The sequence below is a fragment of the Oncorhynchus kisutch genome, linkage group LG22, assembly GCF_002021735.2.
Source record: "Oncorhynchus kisutch isolate 150728-3 linkage group LG22, Okis_V2, whole genome shotgun sequence".
Classification (NCBI taxonomy): Eukaryota; Metazoa; Chordata; class Actinopteri; order Salmoniformes; family Salmonidae; genus Oncorhynchus; species Oncorhynchus kisutch.
In genome coordinates, this window is record NC_034195.2 from 41849340 (window position 1) to 41865807 (window position 16468).

Consider the following 16468-nt stretch of genomic DNA (forward strand, 5'->3'; position numbering starts at 1 on the left):
TCAGACCTGTGCCTCTGTAGTGACGTCCTGAAAATGTAAATCATATTAGGCCAAATTCACATACTACATTATTGCTATTTATGACACAAAGTGTACTCCAACAAACTAAGACAGCTAGGATGGTTACAAAGCTACTGCTCTTACTATGTGTAAATGTGTCTGCCTCTAACTGGTTAGGTCACACTACCAGGCTGCATTACTGCTTTGGAAATAACAGTGCCAACATGTAGACACACAGGTATAAATGGAGAGACTTGGTAAAAGCATTGTGTTAAAATATAACATGTAAGGAACACCAACCATGTGATATGGAACAAAAGTGAACATTCATGCTAGTGATTACTCACAGAACCAAACTGAAGCCATGTTGATAATCGTTTCATAGATTCTTTTGAGAGTACATTTCATAATGAAAAACCTATACAAACATGATCTAGAATTGTACGTAAATGTGTTGGGCATGCTCTGCGTCTGAATTAGTAACTGAATGGGTTGGTTAGGTTGTGTACCATGGTTATGGATGTGGGTCTAATTGTCGAGGCAACACAGCTTCAACACAAACAATAGCCCACTTGAGGTGCTGAATCATAATGAGTTTAGGGCAATTACCCAAATAATACTGTTGATGTCACATTGTGTTTGGATTCCAATACAAAATAAAAAAAACTGACCCAGAAATGACCCAAACAGAAAGATGAGAAAGACCCGAAAAGAGAAACCCATAAAGTGAAAGGATGCGTGTAATAATATTATATTACTATTATTTTAATTCAGTTCATAGTGGAGACGCTTTTGCATTGGGTCTAATGTATGGTTTTTGTTGTGACAATAAGTGACTGTGCAATTTGGGGAAATCAAATAAAAGGAACTGCTCCCTAGAAGTATCACTCAGTCCCCCCTAAAAACACATGACCGACTGGGGAATGAACAGGGCTGAGCAATACTGTCCAGGGAAATTCAAGTGTGGTTAAGTGCGTGGGAATGTGCCAATCAGCAAACACGTTTTATGTAAACAGAGGTTATGCTTGTGACGGGGTTATTATTATTATTTTTTTAAATGCTAAATTTTAACATTTCAGTTGTTAATTCTGCTGTTTAATTTGAAAAATCTATAAAAAAAGTTGGTAAATTTGGCTAATTTGTTTTTCAAAATTAAGGGAAGAAGCAAGTAACTTATGTAATCAAATACATTTATTTATACTTACAGCTTTAAATAGCATAAATTAAATCAAAACAGTTTATTCACTGTGGAAAAATACAAGATAGCAAATGAAATCTTATAAACAACTAAAATGTACAACAAAATATTCTGGAGCAAACTTGCAGAATTGTGGCCCCAAAAAACTAGGATCTTGTCATGAGGGCGGCAGGGTAGCCTAGTGGGTAGAGCATTGGGCTAGTAACCGAAAGGTTTCAAGTTTGAATCCCCCAGCTGACAAGGTACAAATCTGTCGTTCTGCCCTGAACAAGGAAGTTAACCCACTGTTCCTAGGCAATCATTGAAAATAAGATTTTGTTCTTAACTGACTTGCCTAGTTAAATAAAAGGTAAAATAAATTAGCAATGAGCTCAGCTTTGTGTTAGGAGGAACATGAGAGTCCTTGAGAAGGTTTCTGAATGATAAGCGCCTTCTGCAACAGAGAATCACAGGGGGACATAGACGTGGAAATTGAGGTTATTATCAGATGGGGCAGACAAAAAGACTTGAAGAAACTGCATGCCAAAAACTCAGACCTTCAACACGTTGTGCGTTAGAGAGGTCAGAAAGAACAGCAAGTCTCAGTGGGTTAGCTTGGAAGAATGGAAGGCTTTTGAAACATACTCAATTATTGAACAAATGTGTGTCTAATGGAATGAACCTGTTGCCATACACAGGACCCATGCTGCGTTCTCAACATGAATGGTTAAGGAGTGGTCACAAAGAGCAATGGAGGCAGCGAATGCAAAGCAACAATATTGATCATGAGACCCAAGTAGGACATCACCTTCCTGCCATAATGATTCAGCCTGTGACAGGCTGTGTGTGTGTGTGTGTGTGTGTGTGTGTGTGTGCGCACCGTGGGATTTATTTAAGATACCAATCATAGGTTGCAGTAATGGAATTTGAAACAGAAGAATGAAATGTGAGAAATATGGAAGGGAAAACATGACCTAAAAATATTAAGAATCACAAATAAAATAAAAGCTTTGTTGCAACACTTAGCAATCCTTTTGAAAACCAGTCATAACTGTACTACCAGACCAAGCTATTGATTCAGAACACTTCAGAACAAACATTCCTGGGATCATTTGCATATTAGAATATGTGCAAAAATGTGCGTCAAATCCAAGTCTTGTGATCCAAGCAGCACAAAAGCAAAGAACTATACCTAAATATTTCAAAGAAAAACAATCTTTCTTTGGAAGAATTTGCTACATTACCTGGTGCCAGAGATAAACATGAGGATCCTCTGTGTTAACAGACTTATCTAATCTTTTACAACAATGAGAGTTTAAATCGGCAGGGTAGCCTAGTGGTTAGAGCGTTGGACTAGTAACCGGAAGGTTGGAAGTTCAAACCCCCGAGCTGACAAGGTACAAATCTGTCGTTCTGCCCCTGAACAGGCAGTTAACCCACTGTTCCTAGGCCGTCATTGAAAATAAGAATTTGTTCTTAACTGACTTGCCTAGTTAAATAAAGGTTAAAAAAATATATAAAAATAAATCTAAAATCAAAATGTGTCCCATTAAACGGAATTAGAAAAATCTACCAAATAATGGTGTGAAAAAAGTTTCTAAAACAAAAATATTGCAACAAAATGACATCCGGAATCATCTTAGAAAAAAAGCTAGTGAGATGCAAAAAAAAATACTGTTTGCCATCTCCATTACACGCCTCACAGGAGCAATATAGCAGTGCAGTTCAAAAACAAGCAGGACTCCGTCCAACAGACTCCAAAAAACACAAGCACACCAGGCACTACACACAACCTTAGCTGTCAAGTCAAGTGCTTTTAGTGGATCCTTTTTGGATTACAAAAAAATTAAATAATTTTACCCAAAAATAAGCTTGGGAATACTGAAATAAAAGATTAAGAAATTGAAAGGATGCATGAAGTGGTCCAATGTTAAAGGGATAATTAAGGATTTTGGCCCTTTTTCTACTTCCCCAGAGTCAGAAGAACTCATGGATACCATTTTTATGTCTCTGTAGTTTGAAGGAAGTTGCTAACTAGCACAATGACTGGAAGTCTATGATAACTGCTAGCATGATTTCAAGATTCCATAGGCTTCCAGTCATTGTGCCAATGCTAGTGGAGCATTGGCTCGCGAAACTACCTCGAACTTCCTTCATATTGGAAGGAGACATAAAAACAGTATCCAAAAGTTAATCTGACTACGGGGAAGTGGATAAAGGACTTCATTGCCAAAACCCCAAAGTATCCCTCGCACTTGGTATAATACTTTCACAAACATGAAGTTTGTTTGTCATAAAATCAAATAAAGAATAGAAGACTTGAAACTGATCATTTTAGAATCTGCATAAAGCATTTGACATTGTGCAGACTGCTGTAGTTCAGGCACTTGCGTCACATAGAGTACAGTACAGCATTAAGTCCATGAGGCACCAGGCACTGCATCTCTAGTTGGCCCTGAGTCCTAGACGCTACTGGGCCCAGGGCAGTGGGCTTTGGGGCTGAGGCTCAGGCTCCATGTAAATCTGGCCCAGGAGCTCGTGCAGCATGCTCAGTAGGGGCAGGCCCAAACTCAGCAGCTCGTACAGGAAGCCGTAGTCCTCTGAGCGATCCCTGAGATGGCGCCCCGCCTGACTGACTGCCCCATGCACCCAGCAGGCCAGCCGGTGGGGCGTTCCACACACTGATTGGCCAGCGTGCAGCGGCCAGCGCAGGCTTCTCCTAAGGAAGGAACACAGGGTACCTGGCGGCTGGCTCTGCAGGCTGCCCGTGGTTGAGTTGGGGTTACTACCGTCCGGCGAAGAGGTCAGATGTCCCTGCTCCTTCTGTGTGTGATAGGCACAACATAACATTTAAATAGCAGACTAAGTGGTGACTAAACACATAAATAAAATGTAAAAAATATCACAAATAACATAATTCCCAAGTAAAAATGACTGTTTGGCTGTTACTGAAAGCTGTTTTACCGTTCTCCTCTGGAACTTGCTTGAACTTTGAAGCCTGGGTTTGCGCTGAGAATAGTGAAGCTTGCAATAAAACTTGCCTGTAAAACAAACATCAAATCACATACTAAAACACATGCCTGTTGTCACTAAATATCAAATAAATTGACAAACGGCTTCTGCCCCCGGGTGGAAAAAGAGGTTGGTATATGGGTGTGTCAGGATCATACCCTGTTTGGAGTTGTAGGCATGTCCGCCCAAGCGTAGTGTGGAGCTGCAGACGTCACAGCGGAAACACTCCCTGTGGAAGAAGTAGCCCTCAGCGCTGAGACGCTCCATCACGTACACACGCTTGGAGCAGAAGTGACACATGTCACTGCCTCCCAGGTTCTGAGGAAACTCCTTCCTTCCAACACACTGTGAGGAGACAGCACAGGCAACAGCAGCAGGTTAAGGATATGGAGAGAACAGAATAGGCAAGCTGTTAGCGTAGTCGTCTACTGCTAAAAATTAGGGAGCTTTGCGGTTGAGAGCCATAAAAAAAGTGAGCCATCGAAACCTTTTTGGTTCTATATAGCACCATTTCTTCTAGCAGTGTACAGTATTAGGTGGTGGTATGACCACCTATTAAGTTAACAACCACATTAGGGTTACATGTTAAGGCAGGCAGTGAGATAGGACAAGTGAGGATTTCATCATTTTAGTTATTTATTTAACCTTTATTAAACTAAGCAAGTCCATTAAGAACAAAGTCTTATCTAGAGTGACGGCCCACCCCGGCCAAACCCTACCTGGATGACGCTGGGCAAATTGTGCTCCGCCCTATGGGACTCCCAATCACGGCAGGTTGTGATTCAACATGGAATCTAACCAGGGTCTGTAGTGACACCTCTAGCACTGAGATGCAGTGCCTTAGACCGCTGCGCCACTCGGGAGCCCTCAGAGAACCATCCAGACTGAAGAGTAACACCAAGTACAATATAACCTAACCAAATTAGTAATAAGGCCATGAGGAATAAGTCATACCTTTCATTGGTCCCTGGTATTTTGAAGGCAAAAACTGAATAATATTTCATGAAATGGGAACTTAATTCCTGAGGTGTAATATTAGTAGGGAATTTTCCCAGCAGTGAGAGATGATCATGATGATGAAATCAACAATTCTCTGGACCATAGCAGAAAACTAGTCAAATACAGTAGCTTGGCAAGGCTCTGCACTTGCTTGCATTTAGCTTTTCCTGCATAATGTGGCAAAATGCTGTTTACCGCTCTAGACTTGAAGACCTGAAGTGGGGCAAAACCCTGTGTGAACAGCACCCACATGAGTGCATGGAGTTCCCATCGCAGTGGCCCCTGGAGGCCTTTACACAAAACACCATGGCTCATGACTGGAGAATTCACCACAAGATTCAGGTCAGAATGCTTGACAGTACACAGTCCCTATTTTCTACTAGTAACAGATGTAGTATCCAGAAGCAGTAGGCATGACTTTGTTGTTGTGTAGATGGCTACCAACACTCCTGAAGTTGGTATTAGAGGCCTTGGGCTGGTAATAGATATAGAGCCTTCTTTTGTTTGTGTGTGTCTTGTGATGTTTTTTCCCACTGGGCTGTGTTGGCACAAACACAATCGTTAGTCACACTGTGCTTACTAGCGATGCATTAGGCCTGTGGTCAGTTTCAGAGGATGGCTAGAGTTTCAGCCCTAGCACCTATGCGAGACGATACCTTCCCAACTGTCCGCTAACAGAGCCCAGTCAGAGGTCGAGGGAGGGAGCAGCATAGAGACAGACAAAAGGAGGAAGAGAGATGGGAAAGAAAGGATAGATCAAGGAAAATAGAGTAGAATAGTAGAATAGAATTCTACTCAGAATTCTACTCAGACATTCCAATCAGACAACAGAGAAGCAGAAATCATGCAGACAGTGAAATTGTTACTGCTACCTGTTTGGCAGGCTGAGAGGGCTCAGCTGGACAGCATTCAGATCGAACAATAGTTTTTTTGAATCATTCTACTTGGTGCAGCACTCTCATTGCACTAAAACCAATAACACAGAAAAGAGTGAGTTGATTTAATTGACTTCACACTCAAAGAATCTTTTGTCTATTCTTACATTTCACATTTTTACTAATACCCGTTGGGCAGTCTAAGGGTTCAGCTTGATAACCCTCAGGTCAAATTATTCTAGTCTCAGCATTCCCATTGCACTAAAAGCAAAATAAAACATGGTCAGTGTGAGCTGACCATAGTCTCTTCTATTCTTACATTTCAACTGCAGAGAGAAGAAGTTTACTGATACCGCCTCGGTGGACTTTTAAACAGGTCAGCTTCATAAGCTTCATTCTGGGGTGGCAGGTAGCCTAGTGGTTAGAGCCTTGGGCCAGTAACCGAAAAAATCTGTGGTTCTGCCCCTGAACAAGGCAGTTAACCCACTGTTCCCCGGTAGGCCGTCATTGTAAATAAGAATTGTTCTTAACGGACTTGCTTACTTAAATTAGAAAAATAACTCTGATGCAGCACTTCCATTGCACTAAAACCAACAAACACGGTCCTAGTGAGCTGATATTTTAAGTTTTGCATGGGCACAACAAGGAGCTGCTAGCGGTAGCCATCGTTACCTTGTCATAGTGCACAGGAGATGTTGGGAGAAGAGAAGTAGGAAAGAGCAGAGGGTTCGGGGACAGGGTGGATTGAAGTGCTTTTAGAGACAGAGGGCTCTTGAGCAGAGGGTTCAGGGACAGGGTGGATTGAAGTGCTTTTAGAGACAGAGGGCTCCTGAGCAGAGGTAGATTTGAGAAATCTCCAAGACATCTAACCCTTCACATCCCACCTTGATACTTAATAGAAGTCAGAGAAAATATCAACAGCTCAACCTGTCTCTTTTCTAGTGAAGATATGAACATTCACTCATTAGTATCTTCACAGACCACGATCATCATGCAGAGGGAGATCACCTGACCTGAAATTCTCAGAACTGCAACACCATGGAAACAACACCATGGAAACAACACCATGGAAACAACACCATGGAAACAAAACATTGTGCAAGAAAACAATCTCTGCCACTAAATGGACTTAAAAGGGATTATCAAGCTGTTGCTACTCTCAGTAAATGTGAGTAGGTTTGACTGGTGACATTTTATTTTTCCAAACAGAGTGAGGCAGTCAAACAGAACTCGTGTCCAAGGACACAAACATTAGTGCCTCATTTCCTTAGACGAGGTTAGACAAACAGGCAGGCGAGGGGCGGCACAACACTTTCACCTTATTCTCTTTCACTTGAGGAGTTTGGGACCCAGGGAACATAGAACACAGGAGCACAGCCCTCTCCTTTATACTCTTTCACTTGAGGAATCTGGGACCCAGGGAACATGGAGCACAGCCATCTCCTTTATACTCTTTCACTTGAGGAGTCTGGGACCCAGGGAACATGGAGAGGGCTGTGCTCCTGTGTTCTATGTTCCCTGGGTCCCAGACTCCTCAAGTGAAAGAGTATAAAGGAGAGGGCTGTGCTCCTGTGTTCTTTTATACTCTTTCACTTGAGGAGTCTGGGACCCAGGGAACATGGAGCACAGCCCTCTCCTTTATACTCTCACTTGAGGAGTTTGGGACCCAGGGAACATAGAACACAGGAGCACAGCCCTCTCCTTTATACTCTTTCACTTGAGGAATCTGGGACCCAGGGAACATGGAGCACAGCCATCTCCTTTATACTCTTTCACTTGAGGAGTCTGGGACCCAGGGAACATGGAGAGGGCTGTGCTCCTGTGTTCTATGTTCCCTGGGTCCCAGACTCCTCAAGTGAAAGAGTATAAAGGAGAGGGCTGTGCTCCTGTGTTCTTTTATACTCTTTCACTTGAGGAGTCTGGGACCCAGGGAACATGGAGCACAGCCCTCTCCTTTATACTCTTTCTGTTAAACTCTCTAGTAAAAACTAGTGTGAAAATCAAACTGCAGGAAATGGATAAGTAAAAACAATAAATACTGAACAGCAATTATAATCCACAGTTAAGTTGATGATGTGGGGTATAAAATACCATTTAGCAATTTTGTATCTTTTGAACATTGATGTTTTTGTTGGCGTGTTGCGCAGTCTGCTTGTCTTTTGTGGCTAAGGCAGAATTGGATTTACCATGTTGAATGGGCTTCAATCCATTACCCACACAAGCATTGTTTTACTGTGAGTGTATGGCTGTGAATGGAGCTGACATGCTGTGTCCAGACAGATAGACCATGGGCTCATGGTCACCTGGTTCATCTTGTCCCCCAGCTTCTCTAGGTGCCGTCTCATCCCTGTGGGGTCAGGAGAGGGGTCTTCTGGGTAATCTACATCGTCTGGGGTTTCGGTGCGTGGAATCCACACTCTCTGCTGCACAAACTCTGTGCGCGGAGAGGCCTGTTTGATCCGCCTGTGAAGGACTCCAGGACCATGTTGGAATGTGATGGGGAGTGGGTTGTGCCACTGCTGCAGGCTTTTCTAAGAGTCGCATATAGATCGAAGGCTGAAAGCAGACGGACACACAAGGCAATGTGTAAAGAAGAATTGACCTCTAGCCAGTAGAGGGCGAACCTCCATGGTCATCAATGTCTACAGTGAGTGGTGTAAAAAGGGTGTATTTTCAAAGACTCTTGTCCTAGACTATGGTGATTTTTAACCATGGATTCTTTTGTTATCGTAGGCTATAGGTTAGGGGGTTGGGGATTTTTAAATGACATTATTGGGTTTAAAACGCAGTAGCTGACCATTCCTGGGTCAGCTTGGGTGATTTGACTGTACCTGCCACTTGGGGCGCAGGAGGGGGAGGGGGCTTTCCATCATATCCAGAGAAGGAGATGAAGGAAGGCTTGAATCAGAGTCACAATCAGACTGACAGAGAATGCAGGAAGGGAAAGAGGAGCAGGACAGAGCAGAAGGAATAGGACAAATCAGAGAAAGCAGTACAGAATGATTGGTTTCTGTTCTACCATTCAAAACCACAGACTACAGTCATCCATTACACTGCAGTCATCCATTACACTGCATGTGTTCCATGGCATTCAACGCCATAATCAGATGTTTCAAGCCATTTAGTTAGAATATTTGAACAGATGCCCTGCTAACAGCCACTCAGTCCTTTCCAGGGATTTCACAGGCAAATCATACTGTATTCTCTTCTGTATCATGTTTTAAAATGCACAACCTCCTCCTAAATAAAAATCTAATTTCAGAAACATTTGAAAAGACTGCAGGCAAGCACTCGTACAGTGGTAAAGATTCTAAAACCAGATGTCCTTACGTTTCTTCTGATGGCTAACATGAACATTCAGTCTTAATGGTAGTATGTTGGGCCAACATAGAGTGTCTAGAACTGAAGAGTCTTACAGTAACCATAAGCACTAAGCACATTGAGTATAGTCAGTATGCAACCATACACGTTACCTGCATTACTGGGATAATTGTCGCTGTCTCTACGCAGCACAGCGTATAGGGACGATACCGTTGACCCTTCTGGTCAGAGTACAGTTGCTCACCTTATTGCGCAGGGCACCGCCAGGCACCGCATTCTCCTCAATCTTGGCCAGCAGCTGGGTGGCCATGGAGCGCACCTTACTCTGCTCTCCGCCCTCACCTGCAGGGGGGGCACTCTGGCAGGACAACTGGAGACATAACCAGCCATGGAGATAAAAGGGCCAAATGAATGAGCAGTCCCTTTAACAACACTAAAATTGTGCCATCTAAAGCCATACTCGTGATAGAGATATACTTGTTGCTACTAAACACACCTCCTCTAAGTAGTTGCCCTTTCTTCGTCTTTTGCTCATTGGGTCATCTTCCTCCAGCCTCTTGTCATCCTGTGAGGAAAAGGCAGTACAAAATACACAGGCTTATTTCACCCTCATTCACTTCACAATCAAAGGTTATGGAGTCTGAGGGTTATCCATAATAAAGAGCGAGCGAGCGAGAGAGGGATAGAGAGGGATAGAGAGAGAAAGCGAGCTCATGTTACCTTTGGGATCCTCTTTCTTGGCTGTGTTTGGTTCATTAAGTTGTAAACTGAGTTTGCAGACTTGGACGAATAGTCCTCATTGTTTTCATCCGTTTCTCTTGTACCTGTAACAAATCATAGCAGCGTGTTGTAATGAGCATTTTGATACGTGATATACTTTAATACACAAACCGTAATAAACCATCCAAACCAGGTCAAGCCAAATCAAGAGGGTAACCAGATAGAGAAATGTGAAAATAAAAGCACAAACAAGACTACAGTATCCCCCAGTTGGAAACTGGTTCAAGATGATTAATCAAGTGTCAGACTATTGTGAGGGCATTACCAATTAGTTCCCCCCATTAACCAATTATCTGGCTAAATCATTAGTATTTTTGTTGAATGACGTGCCATAACGCCTTCTGTATTCTATAAAGGCAGCCATATATCTCAGAGGCATTATTATTACCATGAGCGTGAGGTGACCTGAACTGGGGCCTACATGTGCAGTTGAAATCCTAAGTTTTCATACACTGAGGTTGGAGTCATTAAACCTTGTTTTTTTTAACCACTCCACACTTTTCTTGTTAACAAACTATAGTTTTGGAAAGTCGCTAAGGCCACCTACTTTGTGCATGACAAGTAATTTTTCCAACAATTGTTTACAGACAGATTATTTAACTTAATCACAATTCCAGTGGGTCAGAAGTTAACATACACTACATTGACTGTGCCTTTAAAATAAAGGTTTAGAAGCTGCTGATAAACGAATTGACATAATTTGAGTCAATTGGAGGTGTACCTGTGGAAGTATTTCAAGGTGTACCTGTGGAAGTATTTCAAGGCCTACCTTCAAACTCAGTCCATCTTTGCTTGACATCATGGGAAAATCAAATGAAATCAGCCAAGTCCTCAAAGTAAATTGTGAACCTCCACAAGTCTGGTTCATCCTTGGGAGCAATTTCCAAACGCCTGAATGTACCACATTTATCTGTACAAACAATAGTACACAAGTATAAACAGGAAGGAGCCGCGTTCTGTCTCCTAGAGATGAACGTACCTTGGTGCAGAAAGTGCAAATCAATCCCAGAACAGCAAAGGACCTTGTCAAGATGCTGGAGGAAACAGGTACAAAAGTATCTTTATCCACAGTAAAAACGAGTCCTATATCGACATAACCCGAAAGGCTGCTCAGCAAGGAAGAAGCCACTGCTCCAAAACCGCCATAAGAAGACAGACTACGGTTTGCAACTGCACATGGCGTCAATCGATTGTACTTTTTGGAGAAATGTCCTCTGGTCTGATGAAACAAAAATAGTTCTGTTTGGCCATAATGACCATTGTTATGTTTGGAGGAAAAATGGGGAGGCTTGCAAGCCGAAGAACACCATCCCAACCGTGAAGCATGGGGGTGGCAGCATCATGTTGTGGGAGTGCTTTGGTGCAGGAGGGACTGGTGCACTTCACAAAATAGATGGCATCATGAGGCGGGAAAATTAAGTGGATATATTGAAGCAACATCAAGACATCAGTCAGGCAGTTAAAGCTTGGTCGCAAATGGGTCTTCCAAATGGACAATGACCCCAAGCATACTTCCAACGCTGTGGCAAAATGGCTTAAGGACAACAAAGTCAAGGTATTGGAGCGGCCATCACAAAGCCCTGACCTCAATCCTATAGACATTTTGTGGGCAGAACTGGAAAAGCGTGTGCGAGCAAGGAGGCCTACAAACCTGACTCCGTTACACCAGCTCTGTCAGGAGGAACAGGCCAAAATTCACCCAACTTATTGTGGGAAGCTTGTGGAAGGCTACCCAAAATGTTTGACCCAAGTTAAACAATTTAAAGGCAATGCTACCAAATGCTAATTGAGTGTATGTAAACTTCTGAACCACTGGGAATGTGACGAAAGAAATAAAAGCTGAAATCATTCTCTACTATTATTCTGACATTTCAAATTCTTAAAATGAAGTGGTGATCCTAACTGACCTAAGACAGGGAATTTTTACTAGGATTAAATGTCAGGAATTGTGAAAAACTGAGTTTAAATGTATTTGGCTAAGGTGTATGTAAACTTCCAACTTCAACTGTATGTGTAACATGCAATCAATCCTATCCTACCATGACAGACGCAAAGTCATAACCGTTCTGTCACACCATCCTCATTATGCATTGAAGCTTACCTCAATCTAACCTTCAGAATACTGTATGTAACTGAAATATAGCATCCCTTAGAAGTAGTAAAACTCCAGAGTTATGGAGTAATTTATGGAGCATAGTAGGCATTATAGCGACATCATTTTCCATATGTAGTATGGTAGGTAACACATGGGAATATCAGGTACTGTTATGTAACTGTTGTGCATGGAGTTTACATTTCTGACGCTTCAGGAAGTAGACTCCTGAGCAGGGGCCGTGTGTGCAGTAGCTACTTCTGGAAGTGTGTTGTACTGTGGCATCAGATGAGGCGTGAGAGAAAAACTCAGAACACCAGCCTACCAGTGATGGATGCAGGTGAGTTGCGGAACATCTCGTAAACCTTAGAGATGTACAGCACCATCATCAGCTTGTCTGGGTCCTGGTCCAGAGCCATCTCCTTCCCTGTGGTCACAGGCTGGATACCAAATTCACGCTCTGCTATGTCAAAGGCCAGCTGGTTGTTCTTGGCTGAGTCCTCCTCATTCAGGGAGTCAAAGTCACTAGGATGGAGAGAGTGAAAGAGATGAGGCATCAGGTTTACATCCTTAAAGATCTCAATAAAGTTGTTTCCCCAATGAAGTGAGAATGTTGGTTTAATGATGCATTTTATAATCGTTCTGTTTTCCACAACAGAGCGATGAAAGGGGAACTGAAAAGGTGAGATCTAAGGCCCTTCGCAACAGCCCTAGTAATGTTATGAACATGTTTCCTTTCAATAAAAGGGTTTAATTCAGAACAAACTGTCCAATCACATACACCGGTGACACAGAAAAGAAGGTGGGTGGGATTACCCAATTGGGAGCTAGAGCCAGAGGGATGAGGTCCTCACGACTGTACCCCCAGCCCTCTGACTGCATCGACACAGCGTAAGGGATGAGACCCATTTGACACAGCGTAAGGGATGAGACCCATTTGTCACAGCGTAAGGGATGAGACCCATTTGACACAGCGTAAGGGATGAGACCCATTTGACACAGCGTAAGGGATGAGACCCATTTGTCACAGCGTAAGGGATGAGACCCATTTGTCACAGCGTAAGGGATGAGACCCATTTGACACAGCGTAAGGGATGAGACCCATTTGACACAGCGTAAGGGATGAGACCCATTTGTCACAGCGTAAGGGATGAGACCCATTTGTCACAGCGTAAGGGATGAGACCCATTTGACACAGCGTAAGGGATGAGACCCATTTGACACATCGTAAGGGATGAGACCCATTTGTCACAGCGTAAGGGATGAGACCCATTTGACACAGCGTAAGGGATGAGACCCATTTGACACAGCGTAAGGGATGAGACCCATTTGACACAGCGTAAGGGATGAGACCCATTTGACACAGCGTAAGGGATGAGACCCATTTGACACAGCGTAAGGGATGAGACCCATTTGACACAGCGTAAGGGATGAGACCCATTTGTCACAGCGTAAGGGATGAGACCCATGTCACAGCGTAAGGGATGAGACCCATTTGACACAGCGTAAGGGATGAGACCCATTTGACACAGCGTAATGGATAAGACCCATTTGACACAGCGTAATGGATAAGACCCATTTGACACAGCGTAAGGGTTAGACCCCATTTGTCATTTAGGTAAACCATTTCAAGGCATGGAGCTCCTCATAAGTGCCGTCAGTATCTAATACTGTAAGTTCGAATGCTTTATAAACATTTGGAGTGCAATATGATAACCAAATGCTCTTTCAATTGTGTGGTTTAGGCCATTTCTCTACATAGACAAATCTAGCTGTTTCCTACAAAGTTCAGGACATATAGGACAGTTTGTAACTTGAGTCCCACACATTTAGTTTAACAGAAGTTTTGTCAACAGTATAATCAATGTCACTGTTGACATTTTCAACAGCATAACATGTGACAGAACCAAAGTAAGTGCATGGTCACAGACAAGATGATAATCTTGATGGCGATAAGACCACGACTGTGTGTGTGTGTGTGTCTACACAATGTACACTGCTCAAAAAAATTAAAAGGGAACACTTAAACAATGTAACTCCAAGTCAATCACACTTCTGTGAAATCGAACTGTCCACTTAGGAAGCAACACTGATTGACAATAAATTTCACATGCTGTTGTGCAAATGGAAGAGACAACAGGTGGAATTATAGGCAATTACCAAGACACCCCCAATAAAGGAGTGGTTCTGCAGGTGGTGACCACAGACCACTTCTCAGTTCCTATGCTTCCTGGCTGATGTTTTGGTCACTTTTGAATGCTGGCGGTGCTTTCACTCTAGTGGTAGCATGAGACGGAGTCTACAACCCACACAAGTGGCTCAGGTAGTGCAGCTCATCTAGGATGGCACATCAATGCGAGCTGTGGCAAGAAGGTTTGCTGTGTCTGTCAGTGTAGTGTCCAGAGCATGGAGGCACTACCAGGAGACAGGCCAGTACATCAGGAGACGTGGGAGGCTGTAGGAAGGCAACAACCCAGCAGCTGGACCACTACCTCCGCCATTGTGCAAGGAGGAGCAGGAGGAGCACTGCCAGAGCCCTGAAAAATTACCTCCAGCAGGCCACAAATGTGCATGTGTCTGCTCAAACGGTCAGAAACAGACTCCATGAGGGTGGTATGAGGGCCCGCCGTCCACAGGTGGGGGTTGTGCTTACAGCCCAACACCGTGCAGGACGTTTGGCATTTGCCAGAGAACACCAATTGAGCACATCTGGGACATAATGTCTCGCTCCATCCACCAACGCCACGTTGCACCAGACTGTCCAGGAGTTGGCGGATGCTTTAGTCCAGGTCTGGGAGGAGATCCTTCAGGAGACTATCCGCCACCTCATCAGGAACATGCCCAGGCGTTGTAGGGAGGTCATACAGGCACGTGGAGGCCACACATGCACACACTACTGAGCCTCATTTTAAGGACATTACATCAAAGTTGGATCAGCCTGTAGTTTGGTATTCCACTTTAATTTTGAGTGTGACTCCAAATCCAGACCTCCATGAGTTGATAAATTTGATTTCCATTGATCATTTTTGTGTGATTTTGTTGTCAGCACATTCAACTATGTAAATAAAAAAGGTTTTAAAAGTATATTTCATTCATTCAGATCTAGGATGTGTTATTTTAGGGTTCCCTTTATTTTTTGGAGCAGTGTATATACATGTGTCTTCTCTCACATGAGGCCCGGTCGGAATTGGTGTATAAGAGCACAGAGCGCCAGGCCACTCTTCCAGGAGGAGGTGAGGTTGGTGACGTCCACGCCTCTATAACCCAGAGTCTGCTTCTGACACCAGGTGAGGAGGCGGCTTGGCCGGATGTCCGACTCTGGAAGAAGAGGGGTCAACCAATCACAATACATCCTCACCAAATAACAAAACCCACAGAGAAGATAAACACACCAGGCTACAGTTCATAGACATCACAGTGGTGTAATAACACCTCAAAGTTAAGGGAGTATGAGGGAAGGGGAATGTAGGCCAGCACACACTTTTGTTGGGCATGTTTGACCCTGTTTAATGTACCAGCCTGTAACTGTGATGAAATAAACAATGGCTTAACTGTCAGCTGAGACAAGTTTATTGGACAGCGAGATAGAGTACCAATAGACCGTCACGAGGAACCATTAAGTCCTAATGACCGATCCTCACGGTCAGCTCCTGCGCCATGTAAATACAATTACATTTGAGTCATTTAGCAGACACTCCTATCCAGAGCAATTAGCATTTAGTGCCTTGCTCAAGGAAACATCAACAGATTGGTTCGAATCCCCTAGCAGACTGAACAGCGACCTTTCGGTTACTAGCCCAACGCTCTTAACCACTAGGCTACCTGTAGAATGGACGTTCCCATTCAAGTCAATGATCCACGATGGGTGGAACTGCAGACGTAATTGTATTTCTATATCCTGGCTGTGTCTGAGCCTGTGATATGATTAGAGGATGATGCATCAGACATGGGTTAGTCAGAGATGACAGGCCTGAGAAATTACAGGTCTCAGACTGTGGTCAGTCTGTTTTCGTGAAGACTCACCCCGTCTGGAGAGACTGACAGATCTATGTGTAGGTCCACAGCATTCCAGAGGATCGGAGTTCTGCTGCCCGTCTATGAACAGGTGACACACCTGAGAGAGAAAGAGCTCGCGTGATGAGTTTCTTTAACATGAAAATGTCAATACATGTCAAGCATGTTAATGTCAACTGTTGTAAATAAAACAAGCTG

General features: G+C 43.5%; 1 protein-coding gene across 4 annotated transcripts in view; it reads right to left on the reverse strand.

Moving 5' to 3' along the window:
• The window catches only part of mical2b (microtubule associated monooxygenase, calponin and LIM domain containing 2b), an 88986-nt gene that overhangs the window by 23757 nt on the left and 48761 nt on the right, over window positions 1-16468 (reverse strand). For 2 of the 4 annotated variants that reach the window (XM_031801640.1, XM_031801639.1), the window contains exons 11-20: window positions 16280-16370; window positions 15427-15574; window positions 12582-12781; window positions 10105-10208; window positions 9881-9949; window positions 9629-9754; window positions 4348-4534; window positions 4142-4218; window positions 3919-4000; window positions 1-27 (exon numbers count right to left, since the gene is read on the reverse strand). The exon at window positions 1-27 is cut by the window's left edge and continues 73 nt beyond it. In XM_031801640.1, coding sequence (XP_031657500.1) covers window positions 1-27; window positions 3919-4000; window positions 4142-4218; window positions 4348-4534; window positions 9629-9754; window positions 9881-9949; window positions 10105-10208; window positions 12582-12781; window positions 15427-15574; window positions 16280-16370 — 1111 coding nt within the window. Of the gene's footprint in view, window positions 28-1458; window positions 1632-3918; window positions 4001-4141; window positions 4219-4347; window positions 4535-8366; window positions 8620-8894; window positions 8985-9628; window positions 9755-9880; window positions 9950-10104; window positions 10209-12581; window positions 12782-15426; window positions 15575-16279; window positions 16371-16468 lie in introns of those variants that run through there. The other 2 variants (XM_031801641.1, XR_004204835.1) reach the window with 2 other exon arrangements.